The sequence below is a fragment of the Mauremys mutica genome, chromosome 6 (genome assembly GCF_020497125.1).
Source record: "Mauremys mutica isolate MM-2020 ecotype Southern chromosome 6, ASM2049712v1, whole genome shotgun sequence".
NCBI lineage: Eukaryota > Metazoa > Chordata > Testudines > Geoemydidae > Mauremys > Mauremys mutica.
The window spans coordinates 91,912,159-91,932,551 of NC_059077.1; the positions used below are offsets into that span (position 1 = coordinate 91,912,159).

At 41.2% G+C, this 20,393-nt stretch overlaps 1 protein-coding gene across 1 annotated transcript in view; it reads right to left on the minus strand.

The window, feature by feature from the left end:
• Positions 1 to 20,393, minus strand: part of TRPM3 (transient receptor potential cation channel subfamily M member 3) — a 599,168-nt gene that overhangs the window by 30,344 nt on the left and 548,431 nt on the right. The window contains exons 16-19 of the mRNA XM_045021627.1: positions 19,434 to 19,662; positions 16,628 to 16,795; positions 15,514 to 15,639; positions 3,696 to 3,836 (exon numbers count right to left, since the gene is read on the minus strand). Coding sequence (XP_044877562.1) covers positions 3,696 to 3,836; positions 15,514 to 15,639; positions 16,628 to 16,795; positions 19,434 to 19,662 — 664 coding nt within the window. The remainder of the gene's footprint in view (positions 1 to 3,695; positions 3,837 to 15,513; positions 15,640 to 16,627; positions 16,796 to 19,433; positions 19,663 to 20,393) is intronic.

Below are 20,393 nucleotides of genomic sequence, written 5' to 3' on the forward strand. Positions count from 1 at the left end.
TTTAGTATGTTGGGACACAGGCCATTTATAAAAAACAAATAAAATAAACGAAGCACCCCCGATCAGCCAACTAGGAGAACCTATGAACATAAGAATGGCTATACTGGGTTAAGCCAATAGTCCATCTAACCCAGTATCCTGTCTTCTGACAGTGGCTGGTGCCAGATGTTTCAGCAGGAATGAAGAGAACAGGGCAATTATCGACTGATCGATCCCTGGTAGATCAGTCCCAGCTTCTGGCAGCCAGAGGTATAAGGACATCCAGAGCCTGGGGTAGCTCCCCGACCATCTTGGCTAACAGCCATTGGTGGACCTATCCTCCATGAACTTATCCAATTATTTTTTGAACCAGTTATACTTTTGGCTTTCCCAATACCCCATGGCCATACTTTCCACAAGTTGACTATGTATTGTGGGAAGAAGTACTTCCCTATCTTATTTTTAAACCTGCTGCTTATTAATTTCATGGTGACCCCTGGTTCTTACATTATGTGAAGGGGGTAAATAACACTTCCCTATTCCCTTTTCCACACCATTCATGATTTTATAGACCTCTATCTTATATCACTCCTTCATCATCTCTTGTCTAAACTGACCAGTCACAGTCTTTTTAATCTTTTCTCAGGGAGGCTGCTCCATACCACTAATCATTTTTGTTGCTCTTCTCTGTACTTTTTCTACTTCTCATATATCTTTTTGAGATGGGACAACCAGAACTACATGCAGTATTCAAGGTGTGGACATATCATGGATTTATATAGTTTAATTATGATATTTTCTGTCTTATTACCTATCCCTTTCCTAATGGTTTTTAACACTGTTAGCATTTTTGACTGCTGCTGCACATTAAGCAGATGTTTTCAGAGAACTATGACTCCACAGTCTCTTGAATGGCAACAGCTAATTTAGACCCTATCATTTTGTATGTATCGTTAGGAATTAGGTTTTCCAATGTCAATCATTTTGCATTTATCAACATTGAATTTCATCTCTCATTTTGTTGCCCAGATGCCCAGTTTTGTAACTCTTCAGTCTGCTTTGGACTTAACCATCTTGAGTAATTTAGTATCATCTGCAAGCCTTGTCACCTCACTGTATACTTCTTTTGCCTGATCATTTATGAATATGTTGAATAGCACTGGTCCCAGTAGAGATTCTTGGGGACCTGCAATGTGAAAACTGACCATCTGCAAACCTTGTCACCTCACTGTATACTTTTTTCCTGATCATTTATGAATATGTTGAATAGCACTGGTCCCAGTAGAGATTCTTGGGGACCTGCAATGTGAAAACTGACCATTTATTCCTACCCTTTGTTTCCTGTCGTTGTACCAATTACTGATCCATGGGAAGACCTTCCCTCCTATCCTATTAATGCTTACTTTGCTTAAGAGCCTTTGGTGAGGGAACTTTGGCGACTGACATGGAGTCAGTGTGGAATAATTCTGTGGCAGGGATATTTGACTTTGGTCAGACTTTGCAGTGCTCAGTTCCCTTCTCTTTTCCCTGTGAGTACCTCACTGTTCGAGCAACAGCTCTATGACACAGAATATTTTAGGTCAAACTCTTCAGAGAACATCTTCAGTGCCAGGCATAGAGAGTTAGGCGTGTGTTCTGTTAACGCTGACATCTTATTACAAGTGTTTGTATTTCAAGAAGTAGGTTTCTCTTTCTTTTTATTGTGTCTAAGTCTCTAAGTCTATTGCCTATGCTGTAACAAGGTCAAAAGGAAGCAACATAGTAGGACAGTGTATTTTGGAAGCAACATAGTGGTGACTTCAGTGGTGGTAGATAATGATCAGCACCTAACAGAATTAGGTCCATAGTTCTGCTCTATTCAATTAGTTCACACAAACAATTTGTTGAAGTGTGTGAAAGCATAAGGCTTGCAGTACTGAGTGCTGGCTTTATTTTCAGTCACTGGCTTGGAAACCACTTAGACAAATTCTTTAAATTGACCATAATTATGAGCACAGCTAAAATCTACCTCTTCTACTTACAACAGGAGGAGAAAATGGACTCATCCCTTCTTTCAGATCTGTATTTGGTGATTAGATTGTTTCTCTAGAGCTAACCTGATCTTCTCAACATGTTTGAAGGAAAGGGAAAGCCAGGTTGACCTATTCTGGGGTCTAGTCCTTTTGAGTCAACAGACGTCCAATCTGAGTGGGACTGGCTGGACTGAAAATGTTGCTACCTAATTGAAAGAACAGCTTCAAAGTATGATGGGCCTATTCCCCATGCAAAACAACATAGGGACAGTATCTTTGAAAGCCAGTTGATCCCACCTCTTGATGTCTTTTTTGAGTTAAAATGTACCTATTAGATAGATCTTGCCTGTTCTTGGCAACTAATCCCACCAATCCAAGTTGAATTGGGTCCCTTTAATGAATGAGTGGATATTAGTGTTGTAAAAATACAACATCCATTTCAATAGTAACAGTCACAAGACGCTGAGTTTAGCCCACTCCAATATACATTAAGAATGATGGTATTAGACGTGGGCACAGAATAATGGAATGATTTTATATGCCATTCATACTGACAATTGTGTAATTGACATGGACACTTTCCCTGCTTGTTGAACCCTGAATACAAAGATTTTGGGGATTTCTTTTGAATAGTTTTTAGGCTATACTTCTTTTTAAAAATGAGTCAGACTGATTTCAGAGCTATTCTAACCCTTACCTGGAAGTTGCTTTTCTTTCATTTTGCAGCATTTCTCATTCAAGTCCAATCAGCCAGGCCCCACAGCCTTACTTTGCTCTGGAAGATGAATCTAGCCAAGATCCATTAATAAGTGACCCTGACCTCCCTCAGGACTTAAAATAGTAGAAACAGGTCTAAATGAAAATGTAGTATTGATCTCCCTCTTCCATTTCAGGATTGAAATAGTAGTGCAAGCCAGGACACTCATTTTGCTTACAGTGGAAAGAATTTTCTTGGTAGGAATAATGCACATTGATAATCATAATGATACTGGACTGCTGATGAGCAGTTTTTAGATTCATCAACTTGATTAACATTTATTAGCTACAGTTCAATAGTATCTTGTTGGATGACAATTGCCAGCTTGGAGTGAGTTACTAGCATATGCTCCCCACCATGGTTTGATCTCTGCTGAGAGCGAGCTGTTTGTGTTGCTTATATATGTATCATTAAGGTCTCAGCAGGAAAGCATGATTTTTTTTTCAGATCATCTCCTGAAATAGGGAGTTCTTTTTTGTGATTTGCTGAAATTGGGGTTGGGTTCAGCAGAAGGTAGATCATGAAAATTAGCCAAACAAAACAAGAATGGTCTAAGAAAGTACACTGCTGTAGTAGCTGATACCTACTTTAATTAATTATGACCCAGTTATGGAGTCCTTACTCAGGCAAAGCTCCCACTGAGTCCAACAACAAATTCAATGGGAGTACTACCTGATGGTGGACTTCAGAATTTGGCTCTATTATTATAGTACTTAGAGACAGCTGTTTCTAAAAATATGTCTACAAAATTTACAGGCTCACCCATTTGTCCAAGTAAATCACCATTTGTATACACAAATACTGTGGTTGGATTTGCAAATGCCAGTCTGCTTCCCCAAATGGCATTTGTGAATGTATTAATGGAGGTCCTCTGAAAATTCGTGCCAGTACAGACAGATACATGGACAACAGTGTGACACTGACTTATTAGGAGGAAGATAGCTTACCGTGTAGAACCAAAACTTAACTATAGGTGCATTGTAGAACTCGTATATCTTTCTTCCAAGAGGGATCAGTCTGTGTCTGCTATGAACTTCTTCCTCCTCCTTCTTTCTTGATGATTCTCCATTCCCTCGGCCCAACATTGCCTGTAACAAGAAAGGTAGTTATTTCCTTGTGAACTACGAACTACACCTTAATTGGATCCCACAGGGGGGATTGCTATTTTTGAAAGTGTCAAAAGGAGCCACATTAATTGATTCTCTGATATCTTCATCTTAACACGAGGATCGGATCAGATGACCCATCCCTCTTGGGCCCATGTAGCTGCAGGATTCGAACTACTTTGTTTGCAAACAACCTCTTTTAGATGGGAAGCTCCAGTTCAGATCATACCAATTGTTCCCTCATAAGCTGAAGGAGCCACACACTTCAGAACTGTCAATACCAATGTGACTACCGAGCTCCATTCACATGTTGGTTCTGGGACAAAAATAAGATGTGGGAGACATTTCTGATTTTTGCTATATTGATTTCTCTTCTCCCAACAGTCACTTTCTATTATGTAGCTATGTGCAAAGCAGAGAAGGTAAGAATAGAAGTTGTTATAGGAAAATGATCAGAGGGTTGATACTGGAAGCGAAACGCAGGAAGGAGGAAAGCAGGTGTTGAAGGTTACTGAATAAGAAATAATGATCCTGGTTGTTGTTCATTTTGATTGTTGTATCTTACTTAGGCCACAATCCTGCAGTGATCTCCATATGGATGCAGAGGCCTGCCCATTGGAGTCCATTGCAGGAATGAGGCTTTACACTGTAAGCTCCTTGCTATAGGGATTGCATCTTCTTCCAGGGTTATTTTCCAGAATGCTGAACACACTTTAGCTGAGGATCTACCACATAGTGTAAATTGCCATAGCTCCATTGACTTCAATGACTTGATTTCATTGACGCTATTAAAATTTACACCAGCAGAGGATCTGCTGCTAGGTGTTTTAGAAATAAATATATAAGACATCAATAAATACAATACCAATGGTGACTAAACAACAATAATGGTTGTTGTCTACATGTAGAGCTAGTCTGAAATTCATGCTCGACCTTAGAGAGAGAGAATGACTACAATAAATATTACTCACTGAATCTTAAATGATTTTATAACCTCTGAAGAACGGCAATGTTTTCCTTAAAGAAATAAGGCCAAAAAAAGAGAGAAGTGTCCTCTTGTATTTGTAATACTGACTGTAGAATAGCTCTTTTGTTTTCAGTCCTCTTAGGAGAGTGAAATAGGCGACTCAGAGTAGATGGAATTTTATGAGAGTTTTCATGCTGCGAGCAAGTTCCCACTCTTACATTTGTTGTGACAGGCACAGATTTTGATACTTCTCCATATAGTGACACCTGCAAGTCAAGTATTTTGATACTATTGTCTTACTTAAGTGGGCTGGTGCTGCCCGGATGCTTTCAGTTAATGTTTCTATAGCACTTTCCTTCTGAAGATTTCAAGCATTTTAAACATGAATTAATGCAGCCTCAAAACACCCTTGCAAGTATTGCTATTATCCCCATTTTACAAAGGAGGAAACTAAGACTAATTAAGAAACTAAGAGGTCAAGTAACTTGTCTAAAGTCACACAGGATGTCATGGCAGAGATGTTTTCTCCCAATCCAGCATTTGTACTTTAATGACACTGTCCTTCCTTCCTTCCTGTGTCCTGATTCAGCAAGGCATTGTGTACGTAATTAGTTGACTTCAGTTGGATTATTTATGTGCTTAAAGTGCCTTGCTGGAAATGCGATATGGCCCACCACCATAATAGCTAAGCAATTCCTAAATATTTAAAAATAAACATTACAATCTCTTCTTTGTTTGTTTGTGTGTGTATGTAGACTATATTGAGGAGAAAGCCAAGTCAAAAAATGAATTTTACCTTCTGCAATGGGAGGTTGTATTTCTGAGGATAATGACATTACAGTTCTGTGCCATTCTTCCAGGTGCTGAACATTTTGAAGGTACTTTTGGGAAGATGCAGGTAAACTAAGGCTGAATCCCTTAAACTCTTGATATTATATCTGATGTTTGCTGGGACACTCCTATATTAAATAACCTCTTGATGACTTTCCTTAATCTATAATATTAATTCATAACATTCATGTTCTTACATTCTATTTCCCTGAATAACCAGATTATTATATTGCTGTAACACCTTTGTCCTTGCTAGGGCTGTCAAGCAAGAAAAAAAAATAATCGCAATGAATCGTACAGTTAAACAATAATAGAATACTATTTATATAAATATTTTTGGATGTTTTCCACATTTTCAAATATATTGATTTCAATTACAACATAGAATATGAAATATATAGTGCTAACTTTATATTTATTTTTTATTATAAATATTTGCACTGTAAAAATAAAGTATTTTTCAATTCATTTAATACTAGTACTGTAGTGCAATCTCTTGTCATGAAAGTTGAACGTACAAATGTAGAATTGTGTATAAAAATAACTGCATTCAAAAGTAAAACAATGTAAAACTTTAGCGCCTACAAGTCCACTCAGTCCTATTTCTTGCTCAAACAAGTTTGTTTACATTTGCAGGAGATAATGCTGCCCTCTTATTGTTTACAATGTCACCTGAAAGTGAAAACAGGCATTCGCATGGCACTGTTTTAGCCGGAGTTGCAAGATATTTACACTCCAGATGCGTTAAAGCTTCATATGTCCCTTCATGCTTCAACCACCATTCCAGAGGACATGCATCCATGCTAATGATGGGTTCTGCTCGATAACGATCCAAAGCAGTGCAGACTAACACATGTCCATTTTCATCATCTGAGTCAGATGCGAACAGCAGAAGGTTGATTTTCTTTTTTGGTGGTTTGGGTTCTGTAGTTTCTGCATCAGAGTGTTGCTCTTTTAAGACTTCTGAAAGCATGCTCCTTACGCCTCCCAATCAGACTTTGGAAGGCACTTCTTAAATCTTGGGTTGAGTGCTGTGGCTTTTTTTAGAAATCTCACATTGGTACCTTCTTTGCGTTTTGTCAAATCTGCAGTGAAAAAGAGTTCTTAAAACGAACAACATGCTGGGTCATCATATGAGACTGCTATAACATGAAATATATGGCAGAATGTGGGTTAAACACAGAGCAGGAAACATACAATTCTCCCCAAGGAGTTCAGTCACAAATTTAATTAATGCATTTTTTTTAAACGAGCGTCATCAGCATGGAAGCATGTCCTCTGAAATGGTGGCCAAAGCATGAAGGGGCATATGAATGTTTAGCATATTTGGCACATAAATACCTTGCAATGATGGCTACAAAAGTGCAGTGCGAACGTCTGTTCTCACTTTCAGGTAACACTGTAAATAAGAAGTGGGCAGCAGTATCTCCCGTAAATATAGACAAACAAGTTTGTTGATATTTTAGCGATTGGCTGAACAAGAAGTAGGACTCAGTGGACTTGTAGGCTCTAAAGTTTTACATTGTTTTGTTTTTGAGTGCAGTTATGTAACAAAATAATCTACATTTGTAAGTTGTGCTTTCATGATAAAGAGATTGCACAATGGTACTTGTATGAGGTGAATTCAAAACTACTATATCTTTTATCATTTTCAGTGCAAATATTTGTAATAAAATAGCATAGAGTACTGTACACTTTGTATTCTGTGTTGTAATTGAAATCAATATATCTGAAAAAGTGGAAAAACATCCAAAATATTTAATAAATTTCAATTGGTATTCTATTGTTTAACAGTGTGATTAAAACTGTGATTAATCACAATTAATTTTTTAAATTGCCATTAATTTTTTTGAGTAATCGCGAGTTAACTGCTATTAAATCAACAACCCTAGTCCTTTCTCTTCCCATACTGTTCGGACTGTTTGACACCCCACATTATTGTGTCGTATCTATAATTTAGAATGCAAGTTCTTAAGGGCAAGCACTGTACCTTGCAATATCTTCTGGGAAGCCTTTCCTACATTTTTTGGCCTTATTAAAGAATAAATTGTAACAATTCAATCAAGGCATGAACCTATGTATTTATTTCTGTCTGTCTAGATATTTATAGGGTACTTATTGTTAAGGTATCTAAGTTTTTGCTGCCATTTGTAGTGTTTACACTTTATTTGATTCATGTTAGTTTTCTCAGTGTTATTGCTATTTGCCATGTGGTTGCTCAGTTTCTTGTATTTGACTGAGGCCTGGTCTACACTACGCGTTTAAACCGGTTTTAGGAGCATAAAACCGATTTAACGCTGCACCCGTCCACACCAAGAGGCCCTTTATATCGATATAAAGGGCTCTTTAAACCGGTTTCTGTACTCCTCCCTAACGAGAGGAGTAGCGCTAGTATCGGAATTGCCATATCGGATTAGGGTTAGTGTGGCCGCAAATCGACGGTATTGGCCTCCGGGAGCTATCCCACAGTGCACCACTGACTGCTCTGGACCACAATCTGAACTCGGATGCAGTGGTCAGGTAGACAGGAAAAGCCCCGCGAACTTTTGAATATTTCCTGTTTGCCCAGCGTGGAGCTCCGATCAGCACGGGTGGTGATGCAGTCCGAAATCAAAATAAAAAAAGAGCTCCAGCATGGACCATGCGGATGTGATCGCAGTAAGGGCAGGCAAATCCGTTCTATCAGCGCTCCGTTATAGAAGACGAAATTCAGAATCATTTAAAAAAATTCTACAGACAGATGCCATAGCAGGGACTCAGCGCACTGCAGCGTGACAAGCGTAACGGAAAGCCAAAGAATCAAATGGACGCTCATGGACTGGAGGACTCAAGCTATCCCACAGTTCCTGCAGTCTCCGAAAAGCATTTGCATTCTTGGCTGAGCTCCAAGTGCCTCTAGGGTCAAACAAACAGTGTCCATGGTGGTTCAGGGCATAGCTCGGCAATGTACACCCCCCCACCCACCCCAGAAGTAAAAGGGAAAAAATCCTCTCGTGACTATTTAACATGTCACCCTATCTTTACTGAATGCTGCAGATAGACGCAATGCTGCAGCATTCAACATCAACATCCTTGCTCCCACCTCCCCCGCTATGGGTGGCTGATGGTGCAATATGACTGGTATCCATCCTCATCATCATGAGCTTTTTGGCACGTGGTGCAGTGCAAAAGGACTGGTAACCATGCCGACTAGCATCTGTCAGGTCCCCCAGTGTCATGTGCACCTAATTTTTCATGGTAGATGGTGCAGTATGGTTGATAACCGTCTTCATCATAGCAACAGGGGGCTGAGCTTCATCAGCCCCCACCCTTCATGTGTAAAGAAAAGATTCAATTGCCCCTGGACTAGCAGCAGGATGCTGGGCTCCTCTCCTCCACACTCATTAATGTCCTGTCTGGACTATCATAGCAGCTGGAGGCTGCCTTCCACTCATTTATCACTAACAAGTCACTGTGTCTTATTCCTGCATTCTTTATTACTTCATCACACAAGTGGGGGGACACTGCTATGGTAGCCCAGGAAGGCTGTGGGAAGAAGGGAATCAACAGGTGGGGTTGTTGCAGGAGCACCCCCTGTGAATAGCATACAGCTCATCATTCCTGCAGGATCTGACACAGAGCAGCTGTGCTCTCTGGTTCTATGATACAGTGGTTCTCTAGTACACTTGGCAGGACTGATTCTGTTTTTTGATACCATAAAGGAGGGATTGACTCAGGGAGTCATTCCCAATTTTGGCTTTTGCGCCCCTGGCTAAGAGCAGCCAGGGGCACTTATGACAGCAACAGATGGCGCAGTGCAAAAGGACTGGTAACCATGATCATCTTTTTACCAATTTATGGATTGGTAGATGGTACAGTATGGTTGGTAACCATCTCTGCTGTCATGCAAAAGCAAAAGCATGCTGCTGTGTAGCGCTGCTGAATCGCCTCTGTCAGCGGCATCTAGCACACATACGGTGACAGTCACAAAAGGCAAAACAGGCTCCATGATTGCCATGCTATGGCATCTGCCAGGGCAATCCAGGGAAAAAAGCCGCAAAATGCTTGTCTGCCGTTGCTTTCCCGAAGGAGTGACTGACGACATTTACCCAGAACCACCCGCGACAATGATTTTTTCCCCATCAGGCACTGGGATCTCAACCCGGAAATTGCAAGGGGCGGGGGAGACTGCGGGAACTATGGGATAGCTAGGGAATAGCTACCCACAGTGCAACGCTCCAGAAATCGACGCTAGCCTCGGACCGCGGACGCACACCACCGAATTAATGTGCTTAGTGTGGCCGCGCGCACTCGATTTTATAAAATCTGTTTTACAAAACCGGTTTATGCCAATTCGGAATAGTCCCATAGTGTAGACGTACCCTGAGTACCTGCTAACTGTAAGTCTCTATAGAAAAAGAACAAAGATCTAAGACTCAAGGACAGAGTAGAAGCTGAGTCTTTTCTCTCCCTCTTAAAACCGCACTCCATCTTAGAAGAGTTATTTATCCATTAGCTCATTGTGTCTATCCCAGACGCTAGGGGCATTACCAAATGTGTTTAAAACAACTGGTATTAAATATTAACACAGGGCATCCAACTTAGACTCAAAAAATAAGTCACAAGAAGTTTGGGTGAGACATAGCAGAATAAAAGGACGAAGTGGTTAATAAACAAAGGAAAATGGTAGCAGGATTCACTTTAGCTAAGCAGACTGACTCACTCCTTGCAGACTCTATCTGCAGCATTCATTGAATGTAATAATACTAATAGAGACTGTTAACCCTTCCCATTACAAAAGGCAACTTGCCCGAGGGACACAGGGACAGAGTTATTTCCCAGGTCATGAGAGAGGATGGTTTTCTGCATGTGATTTGAGATGCTCCGAACAATTTCTGCTCTTCCTGCCTGAGAAAATCATTTGTCTGCTTACTTCCCTCTGCCTCCTGAGTGTTTATGGGGAAAACTGATATCTGGTGCTACATAAATCTGCAGTGCCTATCCTGGGGGCCTCTAGCTCTGTTGCCTGCTTGTGCTCAAGAGTTCTGAGGGAGAGGTGAAAAAGGGCTTTGGCAGATTTAACTAAGGCACTGGGCAGTGTTTCAGGGCGGGTGACTGTTTAACAAATTCCAAACCCTTCACAGGTTCATAAACGTGCGACTCTGAATGGCCCTGTATTCCCCCAGCAGTCAATGTGATACGGTCCCGTTCGGTACCTTGCTTTAGGTTCATTTCTTATTTCACTATTGCTGCTTTATTGCCTAGTTATTCTTGTTTTCTTGTGGATAATGATGCTGAGGTTAACCATGTTACAGTCATTTCAAAATAACCATCTACCACAGAGCAGATGGGGAATAGCTTTAAAACTGCTAGGTATTAGGCTTAACCTAATGTCCCAGGATGTTAATTTCATGATGGTATTAACAAATCTGAAAAGCCTTCCCATTAAAAATATTATAGAAAGAGCCTGAGTCAATGGACAGTTTGCACTGTGCTGTTGCAAGCAATGAATGTGAACAAACGTGTCTATTTCTGAGGGGAAGAAGAAGGTAGGAGAAGCAGTGAGACAACACTGAAACTGTTTGGTGTAAATGGCATCTCATTTTCTAATGTTAAACTTTGCCTGTGGTTTGCCATGAGTCAGTCAGGGTAGTCCTGACTTCAGGGCAACACGCACAGTGCAGTATATCTGCAGCATCCTCATTACTTGCTTTCCCTTTGGCCTGCAGTTTTATGTTGTGTGCTACATGTACATTATTGAGTGGGACATGGGGATTTTGTGAGCAGGGTTCTGGGATTTTTTTAGGCATGTGGCTTTATTTCATTGTAATTATGTTTAGAGTTGTTCCAGCAACAAGAAACATTTGGCTTGTGCACTTACAAATTAAAATATGTTTTTTAGTAGTAGCAGTATATATATACTGCGCATTTGTTTTATAACAGGAATTTTGGTCCCACTGAATATGAGCTTAGGCTTTTCAGAACTCATCTTTAGTGAAATGCACACGCTATTTACAAACTTTAGTATCTACAAACTGGTGAGGAAAAATGGAACATAGCTCACTGAATATACATCTACGTGCACGCGTGTGCGCATACACACACAACCATCTCCACAGTACAGAGGGAAATGATGGCCATGTGATAACGGTGCTTAGTTGGAATGGATGCTTTCATTGTTTCTCGGACAAAAATAGCTAAAAACCCCAGAGATGTAAGCATGTAAAAACCAGCTTTTGCATGTGCTCAATAGTTCCTGTTTCTGAACACTGAGAACACAGTTTTCTAGACCCTGATCTATACTAACTGCAGCTCTACATTCTCAATTCTGCAGCATCTGATGAACACTGTTGAAAGAAATAAGCAGAGCCAAAGCACTAGCGCTGGGCATATGTCTACACAGCATTTTGGAGCAAACCCCCCAGGTTAGGTCAAGAGACTTATAGATTTTAAGGCCAGAAGGGATCGTTATGATTATCTAGTCTGACCTCCTGTATAACACAGACCATACATATCGTTTTGGGGAAGTTCTTCCTAGAGCAGATCGTATAGAAAAACATGCAATCTTGATTTAAAAAATGGTCAGTGATGTGCCAGTGGGCTTGCACTAGCACTCTAAAAATAACTGTGCAGACAGCACTTTGAAGCTGTGGCTTGGGCAGGAGTTTAACGGGAGGGGTGAGCTTCAAAGCCCAAGCTCCAGCTCAAGCTGAAAGTCCAAAGCTCTGCCTATACAGCTATTTTTAGCACACTAGTGTGATCCCCGCCAGCCCATCTTTTGACTTGGCCTATGAGATTCGCTCCAAAATGCAGCGTAAGACTTACTCTTAGTGTTTGCTCAGCAGCTGTACAGAGAGGTTTCCACAGTGTGCAGAAATGTTCTGCAGTTAGAGTGAAATTCATCTTTGTACAAGAAACCAGCATGGGCTAATGCACTACTTAAGTCCCCAAATTATGGCTTTTACATAAGTGGTGCATATCCCTTGTGCTGGTTCTCTGCACCGGGGCGAATTTCACCCATAGTGCTTAGCAATGTGAGCAAGCCTATATATTCACCCTGAACTGAGTCATGGGGAGCGAGCAGAAGTGTATGAGCGGGGGTGAATTAAGGCATGGCCAGGGCAAAGGTGTTAAGTTCAGCTCAGTGACCCCCCTTTAGCATTTTCAGCTGCTCCTATTGCTTGCCAATAACAGCAGTTTACTCAAGTCAGATTAAGAGTTGCTGACAGCAGGGAGGACAGACACAGAAATGTGTCCAGGGGTTGTGGGAAAACAGTTTCCCTCACAGACAGCCATTCAGTGTTTCCTGGCACAAAGCGGCAACCATTTTTTTGCCAACCTTTCCTGGACAACTGTGCTCATTTTCCCCAGTTCACTTGGTCTTTATCATGAGTAAGAAAAAAAAACAGGCAAAACCGCCCTGCTATCTCACAGCTCTCATCTGTACCACTGCAGCACTGGCCCCACGGAGAAACTAACTTTCAAAGCTTTGTAGCTTTAGGGTTTCAGTCTGTATTTTTTTTTTTAGTTCCAGAAAGAGCCTGAATCATTTCATATCCAAAAAACTAACCTACTTGAGATTTTTTTGAAAAGGGGAATGTCCTAAGCCCAAACATGTTTATTTTATTTGCACTCTTACTACTTGTAGAAGGGCAGACTCTTTATTTGATGTGGAAAATTAGAACTAAACAAAGAAAATACTGAACAAATGACTGTGATGTGGTATGTTGCTCCCGGAAATAAGACTGTCCGTGGAAGAGTTAGACTCCTGTAGATTTTAGTCTCCTGCCACTCCTCCCCCATGCAGTAATTCTTCAAATTTAAGTATTAAGGATTAGCGAGTGAAAGTTCCATGCACAAATCCTATGACTTGTTAACCCTTTTTGTGCTGGGGTTGCAATGATGAAAGAGGAGCTCTAGCAAATGCATTCTTGTCGGCATGTTATATCAGGAAATCCTCTTGCCTATCACCAAAGTGTTAATGGGATTTGTGCCTGGCACGCCCATGCACCTGTTAGAAATTTAAAAAGCAAAAATAAATAAGTAATTTACAACATATAAATTCATCATTCTAGTGACATGTACTATGGATGATAACTTAGGGCTTGTCTATTGAATAGGGTAATGGACATTATGAGGGTGTGATTTCTTAGGCACAGCAATGTGTTGTACAGACCCTACTGGTGCATACTAAAGGTCCCCTAATGAAATACTGTTTCAAATGACACTACATTAAAGCACATTAGGGAACCTTTAGTGCGCACCAGCAAGGTGCAACACATTAGAATTCACACTCCTGTATTGTGCACTGCCACACCATGTACACAAGCCCTCAATTTCCCTCTCCTGATATAACTGTCCCTCTGGGGACTACCAAACAAAAAACTGTTAAAAAGCAGTGTAAACACATACAAACATGCCGAGTCATACACACTGGCTTTATTTCCCTGCTTTTGCACCTTGTGTGGTCATTTACTCCTGTGCAGAACAAGTGCAGATTGGATGGAAAATGCTATCAGATCAGAATGGTAGCGATTTACACCCACTTTGCATAAGTGTAAGCCATGGCGATAACACAATCCTTTTCGTGCATCACAGGGTGGTGATAAAATCCCCCCTGTCCTCTGGGGCAGCACAGAAAACATAAAACACACCCTATTCTGTAATAATCAATTCACAGAGTTGTACTACTAGCCATTTAAAAAAAAGGAGGGCAACTTTATATTCAAGATTCACTTATAAAGAACTAATAGACATTATAAGCATTCTGTAGACCTGAGTGGTGTGTGTTGTGGACAGTGATAAGACCATAGATGGTGTTGTAGATGGTTACAAGTTATGGTTATAAGCAACTTGTTGGACTCTATAACAATTGATTAACCGTTTATGAAAACATCTGTTAATAATTTATTACTCTCACAGATGGTTTAAAATGTACCCTAAATATCAAGTGTGACCAAAAAAAGGTCTTCATGAAAGAGCTTTTTGAGTAATCCTTCTGGGGTCCTCCTGTCCCAGGGGTGAAGCAGTTCAGATAAAATAAGAACCAATGCATAACTTTCACCCAAAATTTAAACCAAACTATTTTTCATAATTAGAAAATGTCACTTTTTGTGAAGCCTGGGAAAGGACTAGATATAAGAACCTCCTGACAAGGATGCTGTCTTTCTTCTGAAACTATCCAGAAAGGTCCCAGTCTCTGCAAATCTCCTACATCTCCACTGTGGGTCCCAGCAGCTTGCCTGCTGTTGATTGATGCAAAATTAATGAGTTGGGTGTTCTATAGCTCACAACTCAAGGACATATAAAAAACATTTGAATTCAGCAGCAGAGGGCCCAAGACCATATTACAAGAGCTGCTGGACTCCATGGGATCAGCTGGGTCCCCCTGCTCCTGCTTTTTGTAGAGAAAGCTACAGTCAATTCATTCTCCCTGAATTGGGTTATCAGTGGTGTGTGTGCTGCATATCAGGGAGTAGGGGGGCAGAGTCAGTGAAAGGGGAGAGCCATAGGACTGTCAGAAAGCTGAGAGGAGAGAGGAAGGAAAGCTTAAATCCTAAGGCCTGCAGACAAGAATATATCATTCAGAGTATAGTGCTTTTGTAGTGGTAATCAGAAAGTTTTTAAAGGGAAATGAGTATTGGAGACAAGAAACAGAGAGCCAGGATGTTCACAGAGAGATCATGGTATTTACCTCATTGCCATATTTTACCCAATGCCATAAACATGGCACTGTGTGAAGCACTTATTGGATTTGAATAAGCACTTCATGAATTGAGCAGAAGCCAGCAATAATTAATTGTAATTAGTAGCTAATGAGTGGAAAACAGCCCATCAAATGCTATGCTGGCATCTGGTCTTTTCCAATGGCCAGGTTCTTGCCTGCAAATAGGTCCTGTAGGCAGGTCTTGTGGACTGGTTCTTCCGCTTGCCTGCATATTGGGTCCTGTAGGCAGGTCCTTCTGCCTGCCTGCAGATGGGGTCCTGGGGGCAGCGCCTGCTGTTTGCCTGTGGGAAATAGGCTGTTTTTTAAAAAAAATTAACCAGAAAGAACCCTTTTCTTTTTGACTGATGTGTCTCAGTTGCATCTTGGCCCTGGAAGACCAGGGTGGATTTGAAGCCCTTCAAAGCTCTCTGATGATGGGATTTGCAATTTTTCCCCTACCTTGGCCAAATAAAAAATGCCCATGAAGCTTGATACAAACAAGGAACTGTGGAGATTTGTCTAATCATCGGAATTTCAATGGTTCGAGTCCTTTTGTGGTATGAATTATTCATTCAGGGTTACACTGCGCAATTCTAACATTTTAAATTAAGCAAATAAAATATTCATTATAAAAAAACAGAAGAACACAATCAAATGTAACCCCCTCCCACCGGACTCCTGTTATTATCCAGGGCTAGACTGTGCAATCCTTTCTAAGTACTTCCACATGTGTACTAGTAAGTAATCACCAATGTGAGAAAGCATTGAGTGAGGGACTCAAAGAGGTGAAATTCTGATTAGACAGATTTCCATATCTTAGCAGTACACCTACCAGTACACTAATTTCTGCTTAACGAGAACAGATAAAAGGAAAAAAACCTCCAGTCCCCATCCAAGCTTTGGAAACTTCCATTCTCCCTTCCTTCTGAACACATGAAAGACTAGTGCTCAGTCTCTCCAGGGTACTCATCCTAACATTCTTGGGTGTGTTCTGAATTCTGCAAGTCTATTACATTTAGTTCAGACAATGCCACGTTGCTGTTGGTCAATACATGACGTCACATCACAATGTGATGAGGCAGTATTGTCATGCACTGAGGCAACGTCAGGACTACAAGAGGCAAATTTGGCGATTCAGCATTGCAACGCAAGTATTGAGTTCCGCTGAGGAAAGAGGATTTTTGGAGGCATTTATCCACTAAACTTGGACATTCTAGTCTGCAGTTCCTGCAGAGGTCGGAATAGTAAATTGACAGAACTTAGGCTGGCTTTTGTATTATTTGCCCTTACTGTGAGTTCCATGTCCTCCTCTTCCTTTTCCTTTACAGGTTTTTCTGGTTCCTCTGGCTCCTTCTCTTGTAGATGGATCTCATGGGCCTGAGACATGTAAGGCATGTCATCTTTGTTCTTGAACTCCAAGCTGAGAATTGAAGGAGGAAGTAGAATTCCTAGAATTACCTAAAGCAATAATAATGATAATAATAATAATCATCTCAATTAACAGGTTATGATTATGGTGGTAGCTTAGTATCAAATGGAACAAGCCCCTTGGGGAATCTGGGAATCAAACATTCCAGTGTATAAATTTCAATGGCACCTGGAAAGCTGTCATTTGAGATTATGTTTACAAAGGACTGTAGGGAAACTAAGCATAGCATGCCTTGCAATGTTAATAGAAGTTATATGGCTAACTCATGGTGCTGAATAATTTATTTCATATAACCCTAAATTACCCATCTCATACATATTGTTACAAGCTAGAACACTACAAAATATTACCATACTAGGTAGTAGGCGGAACCACAAAAGCATTGAACCTGAAACATTTTGCACATTGTACAGTAGAGTGTTCCAGTGTTAATGTGAGACACAAGAAATATTAGGCAATAGACAGTTCTCTGCAGTAAGTGTTAGCCGTGTCTACAGTACAGAGCCTGTTCTGGCATAGCTATGCTGGTAGAGCCCACTAGTGGAGACACAGCATAAACCAACAGAAGGAGTTTAGCCAGGATGGTAATACTGCCTCCCCAGAAGACATTAGCTATGCCAATGAAAGCACTCCTCTGTTGGCATAGTTACATCTACACTGGGGAGGTTGTTGACTTAGCTTTATGTTTGGTAGGGGTGTGATATTTTTTACACAGCTACGTAAACAAAACTTAGATCAGGGCTTAGTAAGTTCCCTGTGGTCCCTTACTTGGAAGTGTATAGGGTAGAATAGGTCAGGACAATGGCATGAGTGAGTCTGAGGAGACAGACTTAAAAGTATACAACTTATGTGCTTAGGTATTCACTCCTGTAACTTGGCAGCACTGCTCCCATCAATGTGAGCTCATATTCTCCTGTATTGGCTGTCTTGTGCTGCACATCCATTTTACGTTCTTCTTATACATGCAACACACTACACCTGGGTTGTGTGAGATCACCCATCATGGTTTAGGCCCATTTGTAACCACACACACACACACCAAAGCTTGATTTTTGCCAGCATTTCATGGAAAAATCATTTTATACATATCTCCAATGAATTTAACTCCAGTAATGCCAATGAAATTATGTAGTAGGCCTGCTGGCATATGTGAGGAGAGTATATTTCCATCCCATGAGGAAGAACATTCCTGCTTTGTCTACTGGTGCTTACTAGTGCATTGCAGAGGTCAATCCAGGTCTCTGGACTGGAGCTGCCCTGCTTTTAAAGTACACCCCCCTCACCCTCAATGCTGCCATATACTCCATTAAGGTGCATGACAAAGTCTATGCTGTTCTCTCTTTTGCCTAAAGAGAGTTGCTTCAGGGAGGGAGAGTTAAAGGATAAAGGTTTATGGAATAAAGCAGAATAAATAGAGTGAACAATAAACTGAGTGTGGACAGTTGGGAGGAGCTTCTGTTGGAACAAACCAAAAGGAAAATGGAATTTATCACCCTGAGATACTTATTATGCAAAGGATAGGGCCAGGGGTCTGCTGTGTGGCTGAAGAGGTACACACTGTAAAGGACAAGGCATAGGAGGGAAAATGGATAGATCCACTACACTACAGTAAGCAAGATCTACTGAGTAATGAACAACTGGAACATCTCAAAAGTCAGGTTTGCAAGAGAAGTCAGGCCCCCCAGGGAGAGCAAGGGGATCCGGGCACAGATGGATTCAGAAAACATGGCTAAGATGGAGGAATTTCCAAAATGTAAGAACATGTCCTAGTTTTAGAAAGAAAGGTACTCATGCAGAGCTCTGACACAAGTGAGACAAGAATCTTATTAGCCACTGATGCTCATTTGTTACTGATAGTGCATTAGTTTCAGTGCGATAATGATATATTTATATTTGTGCTGTTCATAATTATTTTCTCAGGTACATGCTTTTGCAGCACAATAGAACAGCGAGAGCAAGTGTCGATTTTCACATGTAAACCTGATACAGGCGAGGGAATGCCCCTGTCAGGGAATATCACCACAAAACATAATTAAAAATGGCAATTCTTGGTCTGACTAGTGAATACTGTGCTGAAGGTGAATGCACCACAGCTCAGTTCCTCTTGGACAAAAATGCCTGTCAGAAAACTCCACTCTCACTGGCTATTTTGCCAGAGAAATTCAGTATTAAATGGGCTTGATTGAATTATCCTCCATATCCCTTAGGGGTGGTCTGTCCAGGTTAGGTACGAGGCAGCTTGACCTGGGATTGCAGGAGTATTTGCATTGCTGCTGCATTTGCTTGTTCTGAGGATCATTCTCCAGGGTTGTCAATTCAGCACCTTTCACTAGTAATAAATACATTCAAACACCCTTTTAATTTATTAACTGATTTTTTTTTAAAATACGGCCAAACCCTGAAGTCTTCAGTTAGGGAGAAATCCTGAAGCCTTTGCTCAGTCTTTATGCCAGTAACTGTCCTATTGATCTTGGATAGTTTTGACCAAGGACTGAGTAAGGCACTCAGGATTTGGGCCAGCAGGGATGAGCACTGTGTCATGTCACTATAAATAACACAGGACCAGCAATTAGTTTATTAGTACATCTAGTTGTAGCTGATTTGGTGTCAGCCCCCTTGCCATCCCTTAGAGCTCTTGCTCTTAATTGATACTAAGGCAGTGCTGACCTTTAAACCTGAATTTTTGCGCATCCGGAGCCGGCCCATCCACATGTCTGTGAGCAGCATTTGGCTGCAAGTGTGAGCAATGAAATCTCGGTGCTTGGCTGCCACCGCAAGCTGCAGGCACGTGGCGTTACTCCAGTTCTTCAGCTCGTAGGTCAGCAGTTTCATTGCCAGCTGCTCATCCTGCTTGTACGATTGGTCCAACAGCTCCACCGCCAGCTGGCCAAAATCCCTGCAACAGAGGACATTCTCATTAGCCAGCACAGTCTGCTTTGTGGAAAGTACACACTTAGTGACAGCTCCATGAAATGCAGTCGCGGTGCTGGCTGTACATGGAGGCCCACGTTTTCAAACCTGAGTGCCTAAAGTTAGGCACTTAAATAAATGTCCTGATTTAGAATACTGCATACCCACTGCTCCCAGACATCTGCTCCCACCTGCCTGGCTGCTGTTCTCTCCTTGAAGCCCATTGTCTATCTGCTATTAGGCAATCCAGGCCCCCATTGCTTGTTCATGATCTCATGTCAGGTACCCCTGAAGGGGAGGTTTTATTAACCTGTGTCCAAACATTGTTCAAATTCCCGTTGGTCTTTGATTCATGAATTTTAAGGCCAGAAGGGATTATGATGATGATCTAGTCTGACCTCCTGACATCTAGTCTGATCTCCTGATTAGTTACTTCCTGCACCTGGGTACTACTTCAGTAGATTTTGAACTGTATTTCATTGGGATGGGAAAAGTGACTCAACAGAATCACATTCAGGCTCTGGTGGCCTCAAGATGGAGGAAAGCATATAGTCAGTATAGAGGCTTCATTCACCTTTTTGGCTCCTGTTCTATCCATTTCAGAAGTTGCCCTGTTAGCACAGTTTTTAGAAGGGCTCTGTTAGCATGGGTGCTCCCTAAAAGCCACTCCTTTGGCTTTGAGGGCACTGCATTTTCCCTACATCTTTAGCAGTTAAA